Source organism: Gopherus evgoodei, chromosome 8 (genome assembly GCF_007399415.2).
Source record: "Gopherus evgoodei ecotype Sinaloan lineage chromosome 8, rGopEvg1_v1.p, whole genome shotgun sequence".
NCBI lineage: Eukaryota > Metazoa > Chordata > Testudines > Testudinidae > Gopherus > Gopherus evgoodei.
The window spans coordinates 49,460,707-49,478,440 of NC_044329.1; the positions used below are offsets into that span (position 1 = coordinate 49,460,707).

At 45.2% G+C, this 17,734-nt stretch overlaps 1 protein-coding gene across 1 annotated transcript in view; it reads left to right on the top strand.

Moving 5' to 3' along the window:
- The window catches only part of LMX1A (LIM homeobox transcription factor 1 alpha), a 143,191-nt gene that overhangs the window by 93,278 nt on the left and 32,179 nt on the right, over nucleotides 1–17,734 (top strand). The window contains exon 4 of the mRNA XM_030573963.1: nucleotides 16,420–16,652. Coding sequence (XP_030429823.1) covers nucleotides 16,420–16,652 — 233 coding nt within the window. The remainder of the gene's footprint in view (nucleotides 1–16,419; nucleotides 16,653–17,734) is intronic.

The window sequence follows — 17,734 nt, forward strand, 5'->3', positions numbered from 1 at the left end:
AGTATCCTTCTAGAATGTAAATTTAATGTACACTCACCTTAGCAGTGCTAGTTTTAAAAAAATAGCTACACACCTAACTTTAGACACGGGGCAGATGAAGGTTGCTTATTTTCAAATTGTATTTTTAGTTCTATCTGTAAAATAACTTAAAAATTGTATGAAAATAAATGCAGTTCCACGACTGATACTAATAGTAATAATGGAGACAAATGTTAGTGAATCACATACATGATTGTGATTGGTAAACTTAAATGCCAAAATAATTAGAAAAATAAATTTCTTTTCTTAATAAAAGATTTAAAAACTTTAATTGTGTATGTTAAAATTAAATAAATATGGTTTTAATGTAGTGAAAAACAGTTGACTAAAATAGAGGAGATAACAGCAGTAACACAGAGTGTATCTGTTAGAGGAAGTAAGCAGATTTTATTTTTATTTATCTCTACCAAAGATAGTGTACAAAGGATCATATCTGTGCTTCTGAAATCTTCAGAATTGATACTTTAAGGTTTGAGATTGGGAATATCTTGCTGTATTATCTCCTGATTGTTCTAAATTTACATATAAGCTTAAAATGTGGCTTTAATTGGTGTTTATTTATATTTTTTTCTTTCTTTATATAGGAATTAGACACAGTGCTCCTTTCAGCTAATTTCTACGTTATCTGCAAAAAAACCTAGAGTTCTCAGGTGCCTAAGTAGCCCCTGGAATCACAGTTAAAGTTGTTCGCCCCACAAAGAGAATCTGAAATGGCACCCCTAGTGATATTGGATTTTTTAAAGGAGAAGTGGTACAAATCACCTTAAGAGATGATGCTGAACCATATAGTGTACAAGCACCTCACAGCCTTCTTCCCCCATTATTTCATTAAATAGAAAACTTGTTAAAGAGACTGGAGCTGATTAGCATAACTGAGAAAATCTCTGTGCCAACAGCATGGTGTACCCCAGTGGTACCCGTATAAAGAAAAATGGAAATATATGAATGGGTGGATCATAAAAGACTTAAGTAGTAAGAGAAAAATCTATCCTCCCAAAACTGAATGGGCTGCCTCCCCAAAGTGAAAGGAGCTACAGCAGGAGCAACCCATGGCACGCGTGCTGAAGGCGGCATGCGAGCTGATTTTCAGTGGCGCTCACACTGCCTGGGTCCTCTCCACTCTTCCAGGGGACTCTGCATTTTAATTTAATTTTAAATGAAGTTTCTTAAACATTTTAAAAACCTTATTTACTTTACATATAAAAATAGTTTAGTTATATATTATAGACTTATAGAAAGAGATCTAAAAATGTTAAAATGTATTACTGGCATACGAAATCTTAAATTAGATTAAATAAATGAAGACTCGGCACACCACTTCTGAAAGGTTGCCAACTCCTGAGCTACAGTATTCTCCAGGATGGATGCTGTGAGTGGATTTTGGCAAATTCCTTTAGTCAAAGAAAGTATTAAACTGACTACATTTATCACACCCTTTGGGAGGCTTTGCTTTCAAGGATTACCTTTGGGATTACCAGTGCACCTGAAATTTTCCAAAGAAAGATGGCAGAATGGTTAATGAGCACAAATGGAGTTGTAGTTTTCCTGGATGACATTGCGATATATGGATCTTCAATGGAAGAACACAGCGAAACCCTCAACGAACTCCTAAGCCTAATAGATCATTCTGGACTGAAGCAACACAAGAGAAAATGATTTGAGGGTAGGCAGAAAATGCAAGTTTTTGGGACAGGCAACAAACAAAGATGGAATCAGTCCTAGCCCTGAGACGTTAAAAGCAATTTGAGCATTGAATGCACCAATGAATGTACCAGAACTGGGATGTATATGGGGTATGGTAAAATAGTTTGGTCAATACCTATAAGACCATTCCCTAGTGACAAAACCACAGGATGAACTATTAAAGTCCAACACCTCTTGGCTATGGGGCCCAAATCAAGAAATTGCCTTAAAAAAGAAATGATCTCAACTTCTTCAGTTCTGAAGTACTATGATGTGAACAAACCCACGATGGTCAGTGCATATGCAAGCAGTTATGGCCTAGGAGGTGCACTGTTGCAACGACATGGCTCTGAGTGCAAGCTAGGTGCCTTTTGCTCTCACACACTCACAGAATGAAAAGGAGTGCCTGATTGTGGTTGTTGAACTCAGTTACCCGTGCACTCAAAGATAAGGTAAAAGCATACGTGGATGCATACAGACCAGTGTCAGAAAAGAGACTACATGACCAGCTACAAAAAGCAACCTCAACAGAGACATAACTTCAGGACGTTCTAAGTTACTTTAGGGGCAGCTGGCCAAAGTATCATAAGGAAGTGACAAGACTGCTTTCTGGAGCATGGACAATTAAGCAAGTCAGATGGACTCATGATTAAAGGCACTTGCATTGTAATTCCAAGGGAAATGAGAGGAGAAATCTCATCCAGGAAGGAATCAAGGATTAACTAAATGCTGTGAATGGGCTAACCAGTCAGCATGGTGGCTGGGAATCAGCAAGGACATAAAGAATAAATTATCCGCATGTGACAATTGCAGAATTAACAGACCAACGCAAAGAACCTTTTTAATAACAACATCTTTACCAGACAGAACTTGGAAGAAGCTGCAAATTTATGCAGATTCAGAGGATATCATTACCTGGTTGTTGTGGACTATTTTTTCAGGTATATAAGTTCTTTGAAAGACATGTTGCACTGTTAACAAGAAAATGAAGTGGACTTTTGCTCATTTTGGTATTCCAGAACTTGTGATGGACCATGGACCACAATTCACTGCTGCAGAATTCTGTCATTCTGAACAAAAAATGATTTTGATCCTATTACTAGCAGCCCACATTACCCTCAGGTGAAAGGAGAGGCTGAGAGAACTGTTCAGACAGCCAAGAAAATGCTACAGCAGGAAGATCGATTCTTTGCTCTTCTGAGTGGCAAATCAACACCAAATAGCAGCTCTTGGATATAGTCCAGCACAAGTCCTCGTGGGAAGACAATTCAGACTCTTTTCCAAAGTTGGAACAGTAGTTCTGTCTCCAAAGTGAAGAGAGGAGCCAAATCAGATAAAAAGGCTAACAGAATTTATGAATGCATTTACAATGGACATCACACAGAGAACTGCTAGATCTAGAACCTGGTGACTGTATTCATCTCAATCTGGATGAAGAAAAAGGATGGACAACTCCAGCTGTCAAAAAGAAAAGGAATTCAGCACCCAGATCATACGTCATTTGAGAATGACAGTGGAGAGTTCAACAGAAGCCATTGACATCTACAGTTTGTTCCACAGAAAGAACAATCAAAAGAGCAACCTCTACAGGTAGCAGATGCAGAAAAAGAAGACGACAACTCAAGGATTCTAGACTGACCATAGCCTGTTGTTGCAACTAATGGACAGCCAAATGACCAAGTAATTACATGTTCAGGCTGCATAATTAAGAAAGCAGTACAATTCAGAGACCCTTAACAAACCAATACATACTGAACTTCAGTGACAGAGTATAGTGTAAATATTGTAAATGGTAGGAACGTCAAAATTAAAGGGGGAGACGGAATGGAATGCTAAAACCTATTATACTGTTCAGCCACTCTGTGTGTGTGTGTGTGTGTGTGTGTGTGTGTGTGTGTGTGTGTGTGTGTGTATACAAATACCTTATTTAAACAAACCCCAGCTATACCTGGCAGAACATTAAAGGATCTTAGGATGAACACAGCTGGAGTGTATTCGCAAGCTCTGTGCCCAGTCCAGATCTGGTACAGGAAAATGACAGTTCCTGTTTCCAAAGTGTCAAGAGCCCAACATTTCCGTGGGATGCTCTGACCGGGTGGCGTAGGCCACTCAGGTAGCTGGCAATGGCTGACAGATGGTTCTCATGTGGGCAGCACATGGAGGGACAGCTCTGTTTCTGAAATCTGAGGCCTTGTGTGTTTCAGTTGACTGCCACACAGTGATTGAGCGAAGGAAATGAGACAATGAGCATCTCTGGCCACTTGTTCCTTGTTCTTCATTCCACTGTTATGGAGGAGAGAGAGACCAGATGCTGAACGGGCACCAAGGCTACAATTCTCCTCGTGCTAATGGATTTGAAGGAGTTAAATCTGGCTAATAAACTCCAGCCTCTGGGGCCTGATTCTTCTCTGCTTCAATGCCGCTTGAACTCACCCGATCTCAGTGGAGCTACTCCCAGCTTTAAACCACTGATATCAGAATCTGGCAGCGGGTGGGCTACATCCTCCTGTGTGCAGAGTCTGACGCCTACATCAGACATTCGGATAATTCCCTCAACCCCAAACCGCCTTCTACGGTGGAATGAAGGAACCTGACAACACGTGCTGCTATTTCCTGCGACGCTTAGTTCAGCTGTGAAGGATCAGTGTCCAATATCCTCCCACAGCTTGGATACAGCATGTTTACAGCCCCCAGAGGAGCCATAGCTTACTGTGGGGTGTCTGAGACTTGTTGGCAGGGGGAGCTGATTTATGCAGGCATTTGTCCCACACTTTCTCTGACAGAGTGCTGTCATCAGCATACTTGCAAGGTGACTATTGCTCACCAAGCATTTATCGAATGAATTCCCTCTCTCTCCCATCATAGCTTAGATAATCCTCATATTCAGCGAGGCAATGAGCATGTTTGGAGTGCGTCTAGGGGCTGGGGTTTTTTTGCAGTGTGTACTTTCAAGGGGTAAAGCAGGCCCTCAGTAGGTGGGCCTGGGAAGGGGGACAGCATGTCTGTTGGCTCAAGAATGATGAGCATCTACTGGCTGAACCCTCCCGCTACAAAGCGGTGACCGAAGCTACTACAGATTGGAGGAACGCGGTAGGGCAGATCCCATGTATCTATTCCTCACCCCAATCACTGCAGAACCCCACCCTTGGGTGCCTCCTATTGAGGGGCTTGGTACAGGGCCTGGCATGTGGCCCATCAAATGTGGGTTCCATTGTGTCTGAGGATAATCTGTGTGCTGCGATGCATCAGCCAGACCCTAAAGCAGTGCCAGTGCTTCCCCCTCCCCACCCCGGCCGGGGGTTAGCACTCTGTCTTGTAACATGAAGAGCACAAATTGGTTCTCTGTGCTTGGATTCTCTTTTTACAGTCCATTTAGTCCCTGTCTCTGGTCTCTTTGCGTCTTGTGGCAGCAGGAGAAAGAAGGGGGTTGGGGATTCCATGCTCCGCTGCTGGTCTTCCTCGCTCTGGCCTGGAAGTGTCAGTGGGCCCATGAACGAAGCATATCATTTTTCTCTCGCACCCGGCTGGCCGGCATTGGAAGTTTTTTCCCTCTTAGGGTATGTCTATATTGGAATTAGACACTGGCCTGTGCCAGCTGGCTTGGGCTCAGGCTAAGGGGCTCTTTCATTGCAGTGTAGACGTTCTGGCTGGGCTGCAGCCCCAGCTCTGGGACCCTCCCACCTCACAGAGTCGTACAGCCCAGGCTCAGTATCGGACCTGAAGGTCTACACTGCAATGAAACAGCCCCTTAGCCCCAAACCCAGGAGGCTGTCAGCTGGCCCGGGCCAGTTGCAGGTGTCCGATTGCAGCGTAGACACACCCTATGTCCCAGTTCCAGTCTCTCCAGGGTGGTCGAAATGGAGATCTCAGTGCAAGCAACATGTTCAGCTCCCAGTTTCTCACCAGCAGGGATGGATGGGCTGCAGAGCAAGCACACCCAGCCTCTGCTCACCACCTCTCCCTGCCCGGGGGGCTGGGCAGGTTGAGTAGACAGAGGGCCGGCTTCATCACTGCACCACTCCAGTTTCCCATCAATAGATCAGATTGACACCAGGGTAGAGCTGGAGCAATACACTGGCCTGGAGTGAGATGGGAAGGGAGCATTTTGCATCACCCTGCAGTGCCCTGTGTGGCTGAGCAAGAAACTATATAGCTGAGGCTGTGACAGGGACCCAGCTCCTTAGCAAAGCAGGGATGGCAAGGGGGGTGCAGGTGGAGGAGGGAAGGAAGGATGCAGCATTTGTTCTGTGTAAGTAAGAGATGCAGGAGGCTCCCAACTTCAGACCATTTCTCCTTACCATCCAGTGGGATCACTAACAGGAAGACAAGCGCAGGCTGAGTGTTAATAACATCGGGAGCTTTCTAAAGGGTTTCCCCCTCCTCCAGCCCACCTTGGCGGAAACAGCTGGCAGGTGGGGTATTCAGCCACTGGGTCAGTTGTGGCACCCAGTCAGCTGTGCACACATCTGGCTCACAGGTGTTTGATTCTGTACTTCGTAGCTTGGCAGATACTGGGGGAGCTGGGGGGATGGTGTCCCCGGTGTTACCTACATATGGAGAGAGACTGAGGTTAATCATCTTCCCCTCCCTTCTCTGAAGACAGGTTCAGGGCTGATACTGTCGCTTACTCCCCTCACCTTGCCTGAGTCAACATGATGCTTTGAGAGAAGAGGTTAATGAGACTGGCACAGATGGCACCAGCTGCTGCGAGTTCTGAAGTGCGTGTTGACTCCCCAGCAGTGTTTGTCCCAATCTCTGGAAAGTTTATTCAGCTGACATGGGCTGGGTGGGGGCTGGGCAAAGGGAGGCAGAAGGGAACAATGAACCCTCAGTGTTGCTCATTTAGGGAGCGTTGCTGGCTTGGGCCAGCTGGCAGCAGTGAGCCCAGTGTCCGCACTCAGCATGTGAGGACTAATAGTCAGCAGACTCAGGAGTGGAGAGGCAGGTCGATACGGTGCTTGCTTGGGAGTCCTGGGTTCAGTTCCTGGTTCCAGCCTAGCTTTTCTGTGTGCCAAAGCAAGGCACTTAGGACCAGATTTTCAAAGGCATTTAGGCAACTAAAGATGTAGGCTGTTGCCTAGTGGAAGAATTCCCCAAGTGCCTGACTCCCACTGATTTCAATCTGTTTAGGTGCTTTTGAAATACCACCAGGCACATATCTAGTGCTCTAGGTGCCGAAATACCTGTCCGTTAGTCTCTCTCTGGCCCATATCCTCAAAGGTCCTGAAATCTGGGCCCATTGGTTTGCCTGAGCCTCGGTTTTCCACCTGTGAAGTGGGGATAACAGCACTACCCTCTGTCACTGGGGGGTTGTGAGGCAAAATACGTGAGTGTCTGGTGCTCTGGTGATGTGGGTCTGTGTCTGAGCCTAGGACTGATAGATGCTAGAGGTGAGGGCGTGAGATGTCTTCGCAAGAGCTCTCCCCTGCCCCTCCCCTCCCCCGAGATGCTCTGTAGCTCCGTGAGGGGCAGCTGAGATGTCTCCCAGCATTGGCCATTTCCCAACCGTATGTCTGCATCAATAGCTAGCAGATGGTGCACCAGTAGATGGCGCACAACAATAGGCAGCCTAGCCCCTGGATTTTGTTGGACTAATAAACCACATTGGGCAGTGCAAATGGCTGCCTTTGGGCGGCTCCTTACTTCAGCTCTTAACAGATAAGTCTGGCCTTCAGTCCAACTGTTTTCTGTGGCCTTGTGGGACATGTATGGCTTGGGAGCTCTCTCAGCTGGATATAGCACATAGGTTATATCGGTCTGCATATACACCCCCCCCACACCTCTTTTTGTACGTGCTTTGTCTCCTGGGGATCCATAATCTCATCTCTAGGATCCCTATCATGTAACTGGGTTTGCACAGGTGCTGTGTAGGTGCTGGGGTCCATCCACATGGTTCCAGTTGCCAGGACCATGGCCTAGAAAGGTGCAAATTAGCACAATTTTTGTTGTTGTGGTTCTTTTTGTTTGGTGTGATTTCTTACAGACACCCCAAATTGTGCTTGATGCAGAGTGACTATTTAGAGATTTTAAAATGAGTAGGGGGGGAGCAGAGGGAGGATTTCTGTGTATCTCTATGTGAGCCTGTCTTTGCAGTCTAAAACGGGTCCACGTTGTGCTCATTTTCTCTCCAAAAGGGTCTCTGAAGCACTCAAAAAATGGACAGGACACAGCCTCAGCAGATGTAAGTCAGCCTAGCTGCACTGATTTCAGTTATCCTAGGCTGACTTACACCAGCTTAGGATCTGGTCCGATGTAGCTGAGCAACTGTTTTGGCCTACAAGCTTTCACGTTGCTAATGAAATCTGAAAATCCCAATGATCACAGTGGACTCTTCTGCCCTCAGAACCGATTAATCTATTTTCTGGTCGTTTCTGCATTTTGTTGTCAATATTTTGCACACATCTGCTCCTCTCCTTGTTGGAATGAGACTGATTCAAGACTGAGGCATTTCATTTCCTCTGTGTGTGGGGGGGGTTTCAATAGATTTTTAAAAAAAAATTATCTACTCTGAGAACCTGATGCGGAATGTTATCATCTGGTAAAGTCTGCCAAGCTGTTCACTGGAAACCCAGGGAAATATGAAGTATTCAAGGGAAGTGGCAAATTCATCATTGCTTGAACTTTTTCAGTACAGGTTGGAGGCTTTCTAAACACCATGCTGTAGTTCAAGGCCAAGTGATTGGACTTAATTAGTGTCATGTAGTAACGAAGAATTATTCTCTGGGTGTTTATGCAGAAGGTCAGACTAGAGGATCACAATGGTACCGTTTGTCCTCAGTATCTATGAATGTCAGGATCCCAGCTATGAGATGCAGATGGAGGCCAGAGGCAGCTCGGTAACTAGGTTCTGAGTTCAGTCCAGGGGGTCCAGGCCAGAAGCAGCAGTCTATACTAGTGTCACACTGTAGGGCAAGGTCATGTTTGAGGTCAATGAGCCACACTGGGTTGGAGCCAAGTTGGTCAGCTGAGGTATGTGAGTGGAACAGAGGCAGGGTGAGAAATCAAGAGTGGAGCAGGGGCCAAGAACCATGAATTGGGACCAGGAGCAAGACTAGGAGTGTGCAGCAGGGTCTGTCGCAGCAGCAAGAATGGAGTCTAACTAGTTTCACGGCCAGCCTGCAGATGTCTTCCCTAGGCCTCACATAGCATGCCTGGGCCAGTCAGGGAATCTGGTAGGCACTGTCAGTCCGGGCCTCCGTGGTAGAACATCTGGTGGTATTTGAGCCCATTGGGCTAATAGGCATCTGTTCTCCACTCAAACAGAGATTTTTGGGTGGTAGTGTGTCCAGGAGCCAGAGAGATGGGTTCCAGACCCCTGGAGCCTCACAGGGAACTTGTAAAATACTGGTAGGGTGCCGTGAAGATGAACACATTAGCTTATGGTACCTGTGTTTCATGAACAAAACCAAGAGGTAAGTGCAGACCATAGTCACTGGTCTTATCCCACAGACACAAGTGGTACACCACAGTTTGGGAAACATCTGAATGACACTCCAAACTCCCCTCCCAAGAACAGCCCATCACCTTCTGTTTTCTACAGTTCTTTTAAACACTTCAGTGTGTGGGGAAGTGCTGGTTTGAAAGCCCAAGAGACTAAATGCCAAATGGGCATGTGTTTAAACCGCGCATTGCCAGAACAACCTACCAAGGTGCAAACCTCGCTCTGTCTCCATGACCTCTCTCTGAGATTAACATCAGTGGCTCCTGTTGTGATGTGATGTGTAATGGACTCTGATCAGCATTTGTATAGGCCCCTTGAAGGCCATCAAATGGTCTAAACTTGGCTGTGTCATAAACAGATAGCTAAGGGTTAGCGATTTGTACCACACTACAGCCAAATCGCTGCCCCACTGACTGACCTGACCAAAAAGACCCAGCCAAATGCAGTTAACTGGACTGATGAGTGTCAAAAGGCCTTTACCCAACTTAAGGCAACGCTCATGTCTGACCCTGTGCTCAGGGCCCCGGACTTTGACAAGCCATTCCTAGTAACCACGGATGCATCTGAGCGTGGTATAGGAGCAGTACTCATGCAGGAAGCAACGGATCACAACTTCCATCCTGTCGTGTTTCTCAGCAAAAAACTGTCTGAGAGGGAAAGTCACTGGTCAGTCAGTGAAAAGGAATGCTCTGCCATTGTGTACGCCCTGGGAAAGCTACGCCCATATGTTTGGGGACGGCGGTTCCAACTACAAACTGACCATGCTGTGCTAAAGTGGCTTCATACTGCCAAGGGGAACAACAAGAAACTTCTTCGTTGGAGTTTAGCTCTCCAAGATTTTGATTTTCAAATTCAGCACATCTCAGGCGCTTCTAACAAAGTAGCTGATGCACTCTCCCGTGAGAGTTTCCCAGAATCCAGTAGTTAAAAAGTGTTCTTAAAATGTACAAGTCTGTTAGTTATATACTTAGTGGTATATGTAAAGGTGCATGTGTTGTATTAATCTGTTTATTTTAAAGTTCTAGCAGGAAATCGCCGCCAGTGAGCTTCCCCACTGTCTGCAATTTGGGGGGCGTGTCATAAACAGATAGCTAAGGGTTAATGTCTCTTTCACCTGAAAAAAAAAGTAACCTGAAGCACCTGACCAGAGGACCAATCAGGAAACAGGATTTTTTCAACTCTGGGTGGAGGGAAGTTTGTGTGTGAGTCCTTTGTTCTCTGTCTTCTGCCTGTACTCTCTCGGCTATGAGGAGTGAATTTTTCTATTTCCTGCTTTCTAATCTTCTGTTTCCAAGTTGTGAGTACAGAGATCATAAAAACAATAGGGGTTATTGTTTTTTTCTTTTGTATTTACATGTCTATAGTTGCTGGAGTGCTTTGAATTGTATTCTTTTTGAATAAGGCTGTTTATTCATATTTCTTTTAAGCAAATGACCCTGTATTTGTCACCTTGATACAGAGAGACCATTTTTATGTATTTTTCTTTCTTTTTATATAAAGCTTTCTTTTAAGACCTGTTGGAGTTTTTCTTTAGTGGGGAACTCCAGGGAATTGAGTCTGCAGCTCACCAGGGAATTGGTGGGAGGAAGAAGTCGGGGGAAATCTGTGTGTGTTAGATTTACTAGCCTGACTTTGCATTCCCTCTGGGTAAAGAGGGAAGTGCTTGTGTTTCCAGGACTGGAAATAGAGAGGGTGGTCTCCCTCTGTTTAGATTCACGGAGTTTGCTTCTGGGTATCTCTCCAGGAACACCTGGAGGGGGGAAGGGAAAAGGTTTATTTCCCTTTGTTGTGAGACTCAAGGGATTTGGGTCTTGGGGTCCCCAGGGAAGGTTTTTGTGGGGACCAAAGTGCCCCAAAACACTCTAATTTTTTGGGTGGTGGCAGCTTTACCAGGTCCAAGCTGGTAACTAAGCTTGGAGGTTTTCATGCTAACCCCCATATTTTGGACGCTAAGGTCCAAATCTGGGACTAGGTTTATAATAGGCTGACTTTGAACCAGTGATCTACAGGTGAAAGGCGGCCTAGGAGATGTGAGCACCAAGCAACAGCCTAGTCCTGGAAGTATCCCCCACCATGGAACCACCCACACAGGTTGCCATGGTTCTTGGGCAAATGGAGGAAGTTGAAATGCAAAGGCAGGAAGCCGGAGGACACCTTCTCCTTGGAATCCAACCAATGGCAACATAAGGAATTTATACAAACTCAGGCAATGTCTCTGGTCAATTACGCATGGTCCTCTGCTCTACCACAACACCCTCCAAATTCCAGCCTTGGAAGCTGTTCTGAATAGTCAGTCAACCAAAAGCCCAGACTGTGTCCGCTCTACCCCAAGCCCAGCCACTGCCTGCAGTTAGCAACTTTCCTTTCACTTTTCTAAACAAATCAAGTGAACCCATCCCAGCCACCTCGGCTGCCTGATCAATGAACCTGTGCAGAAGGAGACTCTCAAACCAGACCCTTCATCAGAATTAGGCACAGTGCTTCAGCTGCTGGAGCTCAGAGTGAATTCTGTGGCACCATCTGGCACTTGGACCCTGCCCCTCAGGGGTGATCAAATCCAGCCTGCAATGCCTGGTTCCTCTGCTGATAGAAATAGTGAGCTCATCCCTCAGGGATGACACCATCAGTCACCCTGAAACACTCAATAACCCACCCAATTCACAACATGCCACTGATTGAGTCTCAGTCCTCTCCTTCTGGGGCAAGATCCTCAGGAACCATTGGAACCATTTGCCAAGAGTTGTGATGGATTCTCCATCATGGGCAATTTTAAAATCAAGATTAGATGTTTTTCTAGAAGACCTGCTGTACTTCAAGGAGGAGTTATTTCAGGAAAGTTCTATGGCCTGTGTTCTGCAGGAGGTCAGACTACATGATCACAGTGGTCCTTTCTGGCCTTGGAATCTATGAGGCAAGACAACTTGGATCCTTCAAAGTCATCTTCAGGCCATTGTTGTTCGCACTGCTGAACTTCCTCCTCAAGGAGATGAGTCAAGCAGTATCAGCATCTTTGTCTGATTTCTGAAGTGCTAACTCACTTACCAGATCCAGCAAAAATAAATAAATAAATAAAAATCACCATAATTGCATTGGGATGGTTTTCTTCACTCCTTCCCAACAGATTAGGTGAGCAGGCACCTCCTGCTCCCCAAAATATCTGCCATGTAGAGTTGCACAAGGCTTGGTCTTATTACCGCTCCTCTTATGTACCTTAGTACAAAACTCAGTGATAGAGTGAGAAAACATAGGCTGTCAACAATATGCTAAGTATCCTTTCCCTCCACTGTGTCCTCATATCATCCAGGGCTTCAGGGAGGTTCAAGGCAAGATGGAGAACAGATGGCTTAATCAGAATCCTGGAAGGACTGAAGTAATGCTAATTGGGAGAGGTAAATAGTTGGAGGTGTTGGCGAAAGCTATCACCTCTCTGTCGACTGCATTCTGGCTGGTGGGTAAGGAAGTACACAGCTTCAGGGTCACTCTGGATTCACCACTAACCCTGGTGCATCAATCAGCAGCAGGCACTAAAGCACCTTCTCTCACCTTTGGCCAACGAGGGATTTTCAAAAGTACTCAGCATTGACCTAACTCTGCTCCTACTGATGTCAATGAACACGTCACCACCAACTTGGCTGGGAGCAGTTGGGTCAACCCTGACGTCTCCACCCATTCCCCTCAAATGGAGACCCGGCCGCTGTAATTCATACATGACTAGACTCTTTCAGCTCTCACTCCTCTGCCTAGACGAGACATCCAGAAAGGAGCAGCACATGCTGATCAGTGGAATGAGCCAAAGAGAACACTTCACATCCCAGCATGCCGCATCCAGCACGGGCTGTCTGTGAACCACAAGCTCTAGCTGAAGTTCTCCTGCCGATTTTGGAAACCCCAGAGGGGCTAGACCATTGTGATTTCAAAGACCAGCCTTTGTGGCAGTCACAGTCGTTGGGTATGTAGCAAGTAGAGATTCAAGAGAGCAGGAACCAGTCAACACCTTCTCAAAGGCAGCTGAGAAGAGTCCTACCCGTGATATTTTCAGGTCATTTCTGTAAGACATGTCTTCAGAATAGCATTCCCCAAAGAGCAAGAGAGGATGAAGACCTGGCAGCACATGCAAAATAACAGCCTATGACTGAGCTGAAATCAGGATAAAGAAATAACATCATGTTCAAAATCATGGCCCTTGATTACACCTGGAGTAGACTGGACAATTGCAGAGACTGCACACTGGGTGGTTCTCTGCATTTTAACCTCGCTCAGCACTGAGATTCTTTGTAGATTAGATCGAGAGACAGATTGTATGGGAGACTCTGAATCCCACTCCCTCGTCCCCCTGTAGAGCTGGCCTCCTGTGGTAATGACTGCTATTCCAGTAGGATGGGCGTTGGTGCTAACTGGTGGAAGCTGCCGTTGCTGTTATGTTTACACGGTGCACTTGAAGAATTGATGCCAATAAACCAAAGCAGCCTTGTAATGTATGGCATTAATGGAAATAGCCCTTCTTTCCAGAGATGTGAATAAGCAAAGGGGGCAGACTGGAGACAAAGGGTGATTTCTGTGGTTTCTACACTGAAAGATAGACAATAGTCCACATCCCATGTTAATGAGAAGGAATAGCCACTTGTAATGTTAATGGCTTTATGAATGGGGGAATTGACTCCAGTAATATTAACCAGGGATACACATCCACCAGAAAGGGAAGTACACACCATTCACATTAATAGAGGTTTCACCCCCCATACTCATGGGGAGCTCACCCCAATAATGTTAATAGGAGATGGAACCTATTCTTTTCGGTGTGAGTCTCCAATAGGGAGAGTCAAGTGTCCCTGTTGAACAGGTGATATTCCCTACTAGTGCTAACAAGACTTATTCCCTCTCTTGAAAGGGGAAAAAATCCATTTGAATTAGTTAATAATCTCTTGCTCTTATGACTAACACCTATTACTTAATTACCCCTAGCACTTTTTCATCTATAGATTTCAAAGCACTTTACTTAAGATGTCAGTTTCATTAGCCCCTTTTTACAGACAGGAAAACTGAGGCACAGAGCAGAGGCATAACTTGTCCAAGGTCACCCAGCAGGTCAGTAGCAGGGTCAGGTCTTCTGAGTTCCAGTCCATTGTGCTAACCACTAGGCAAAAATAAATATGGAGTACATTTCATGCTATATTACAGGATCATGGTCATTAAAGATGGGTAAAACAACCTATTGTAGCCTCAAATGCATCATCCTACAAGGGCTAAACATAAGATATGCGGCTGGTGTAAATTTGTTAAAGCACCTTTGAAGTCAATTTACAGGCTGTGCTGTATTGAAACATCTATGTCCAAATCAGGAGGACAATACAGTGTGCAATATATTACACGTTCTTAATTCAAAGAAAATTTTAGCCATAATTATTATTAGAGATAAATGAAATTTTTCAAAATAAAAAGTTTAGTCAAAAATGGTCTTTTTTTATCAATTGACAATTTTTGTGACACATTTTCACTTTGATTCAATTTTTTTTTCTTTATTTGATGAAACTGGAATTGAAAATTTTAGGCCCTGATCCTGCAAACGCTTCTGCAAGTGCTTAACTTTCCTAGCAGGTGAGGCCCCATTGGAATAAATGAACCTGCTCAGGAAGTAAAGTTGAGCACGCGAGGAAATAGTTGAAGAATTTGGGCCCAGGTCTGTGGTTTTTCTTTTCTTTTTTTCCTTTTGCTGCTCTGTAACTTTGGCAAAAGTGTTCAATTTTTTGTAAGTGTCAGAACTGCAAAAGTAAAAATGACATGAAAAATGGGAAAAAGAGAAATATTGATGACATTTTAGTGCATTCAGTAGAAAAAAAATTAAAAAGGGGGAGATATGATATAAAAAAAACCCCAATTCTGAAACACAATTTTTTTGACAAAAAATTGAACATTTTGCAAAACAATGAAAAATAATTCCATTTTTAACCTTGACAAACGAAAATGGCTTTTAAACTGTTATTTGCAGTGTTGTAGCCATGTTAGTCCCATGATATGAGAGAGACAAGATGGGAGAGAGATCTTTTATTGGACCAACTTACATAGGTGGAATAGACAATCTTTTGAGCTCTGCCGAGCTCTGCATTCCTTCTGGGTAGACATAAGATACCTTTTGGACCTAATACAAGGCATAGATGCTTATGATGTGGTCGGGAGTTGTGTTTACCTTTTAACTCATAGGATAAAAAAGTATGTTTCCATTTAGCTTTTATCAATTAAATAAACAAAACCCTCGTGCCTTAAAATTTGGGAAATACGTAGTTAAGGAAATTTCAGATAATTTCATTTCAGTATCCAGAAATATTTTTCAGCACTTCTAGCTTTTATTTTGTGTATCTTAGTACTTGTTTTACTACTTAATGAACCACAGTCCACTACTGACCTTAACTCTGACTTTATTCTTGTTAATATCTTGAGTATAAATAAACCAAACACTTCTATTACTTCTGATAATTAGTAAGACGGACTTTGCTACACTCTATTACCCACAGACATTAGAAATGTATTGCAGTTTAATTATGGTATGTACTTTTCCCCCAAGCACTTTAGGTAGTTGAAAGTTGTGAATTACTTCATTTACACAATTCTTGACTCCACGGTTTTCTTATTTGTCAGAAGTAAGCACCGTAAAATGGAGTGATAGGCCCATGGATACTACAGGTTCCATCATGCAATGCTCCACCTTGAACTGATGGTATTATGTTCACGGCGCACCCGCAGAAAAGTTAAGATTATTTGATGTTTCTAATTTGCTGGAAGATTGCAGTGTAACACTACTTTATTTCTCAATGGTCAGAGTGATAACACATGAAAATCCAAAACCAGGGAGAGACAAAGCAGGCTGCTCCGTAAAACAGGGACACAACTCACCCCGCCATGTTCTAGGTTGGCTCCTTCCAGCCTGACTCTGCCTCTCTGAGCCCTGGATCTCATGCTTCACCAAAGAGTCATCTAGGCTGCAAGCGGGACCAGGAAACCCCCCCAACTCTTAAAGTGATAGCTTGCAATTCCAACACAGTCCTCAATAGACCACAGAGGGAAGGTGGCGCATTGGGCACTGGGATTTGCAGTGCAGGCTCAACAAGCCACTGCTCCATATTAAAGATGAGGACAAGTTTGTTTAATGTAGATTTGGCATGTCCCTCCCATCAGGGCAAGGTGGCAACCAGCAGAAGGGGTCACAGTGCCCCCAAGTTGGCAGCCCCACTGGAACGTGTTCCTTCTCTCTCTCCTGCCAGGCTGTTTGCTGTGAAGTGCGGTGGCTGCTTTGAAGGCATCGCACCCAGTGAGTTCATCATGCGGGCCCAGAAGAGCGTCTACCACCTGACCTGCTTCTGCTGCTGCGTCTGCGAGAGGCAGCTGCAGAAGGGCGATGAGTTCGTGCTGAAGGAAGGCCAGTTGCTGTGTAAAAGCGACTATGAGAAGGAGAGGGAGCTGCTCAGCCTGGTGAGCCCGGCTTTGTCGGATTCCGGTAAGGGGGAACCCGGAGCAGAGAGGAGCTTGTGGCCTGTGCTGTGGGGAGTGAGTCCAGGCCCCCGCAGAAACATGCCTGACTATTGTTATTGATTTGTATGACCTTAGCGCATAGGAGCCCAAGTTGTGGCCAGAACAAAAAGACGGCCCCAGCCCCAGAGAGCATATGAGAGATGGACCCCAGCTGCGACATATACATACAAACTGAGAACCACTCCAAGCTGTAGGGGTGGATATGTAACCCATGATAATGTGGCTGCTTTTCCCACTCAAGTCATGTAATGAGACTCCTTCTTGGCTCCTGTGTGATGACTGAACCCATACCTCTGCCTCTAAAAGCTCCAACTTCTATGTCTGGCATCCAATAACATTAACTTGTAGGGATAGGGAGGAACAGGCTTTTAAATCTCTAGGTATGGTCTAGCCGCTAGAGGGAGACAGAGATAATCATGGGAGCTCTAGTCGTGGGCCAGGATCCCATTGCGGTAGGTGCTGTACAAACACCAAACCAAACAACAATCCCTGCCCCGAACAAACTAAGCACAAGCCAAGAGACAACCAATGGAGACCAACAGAGGTGGGAGCACTAGGAAGTGAGATCACTCCGGTCCGAATGATTGGCCGTGGGCTCTGCACACCCACAGCCGAATCGTTATTAAGATTTCTGTAGGCCTCATGACAGAGAGGAGTTTTAATGAGGGATCCGAAGGAGAATAATGTGTTAGTTTTGTGGCTGTTCTCAGGGCGCTTCTCCAAGTACGAGAAAGAGCAGGGAAGAAAGTACCAAGGTTGCAGGTTTGAAGATATAAGTGGGTGATGGAGGCTGGCGTCATGAGCCAGTCGGAGGTGGGAGTCAACCTTTCACTACTGGATGAGATGGACAGTGGAGAAAGCCCATGGAGGATCTTGAAAGTGCAGACAAGTAGCTTATGTTTGAAACAATGGAGATCTGAGGCTGGACTGTCACTTCCCAATCTGCCTGAGGCAGAGATGGCATATAGCTGCACTGCCCCAGGAATAGACCTGGGAAGGAATTGTGAGTCTGGTTTCCCTCTTGCTCCAGAGGGGAGGTGATCTGCT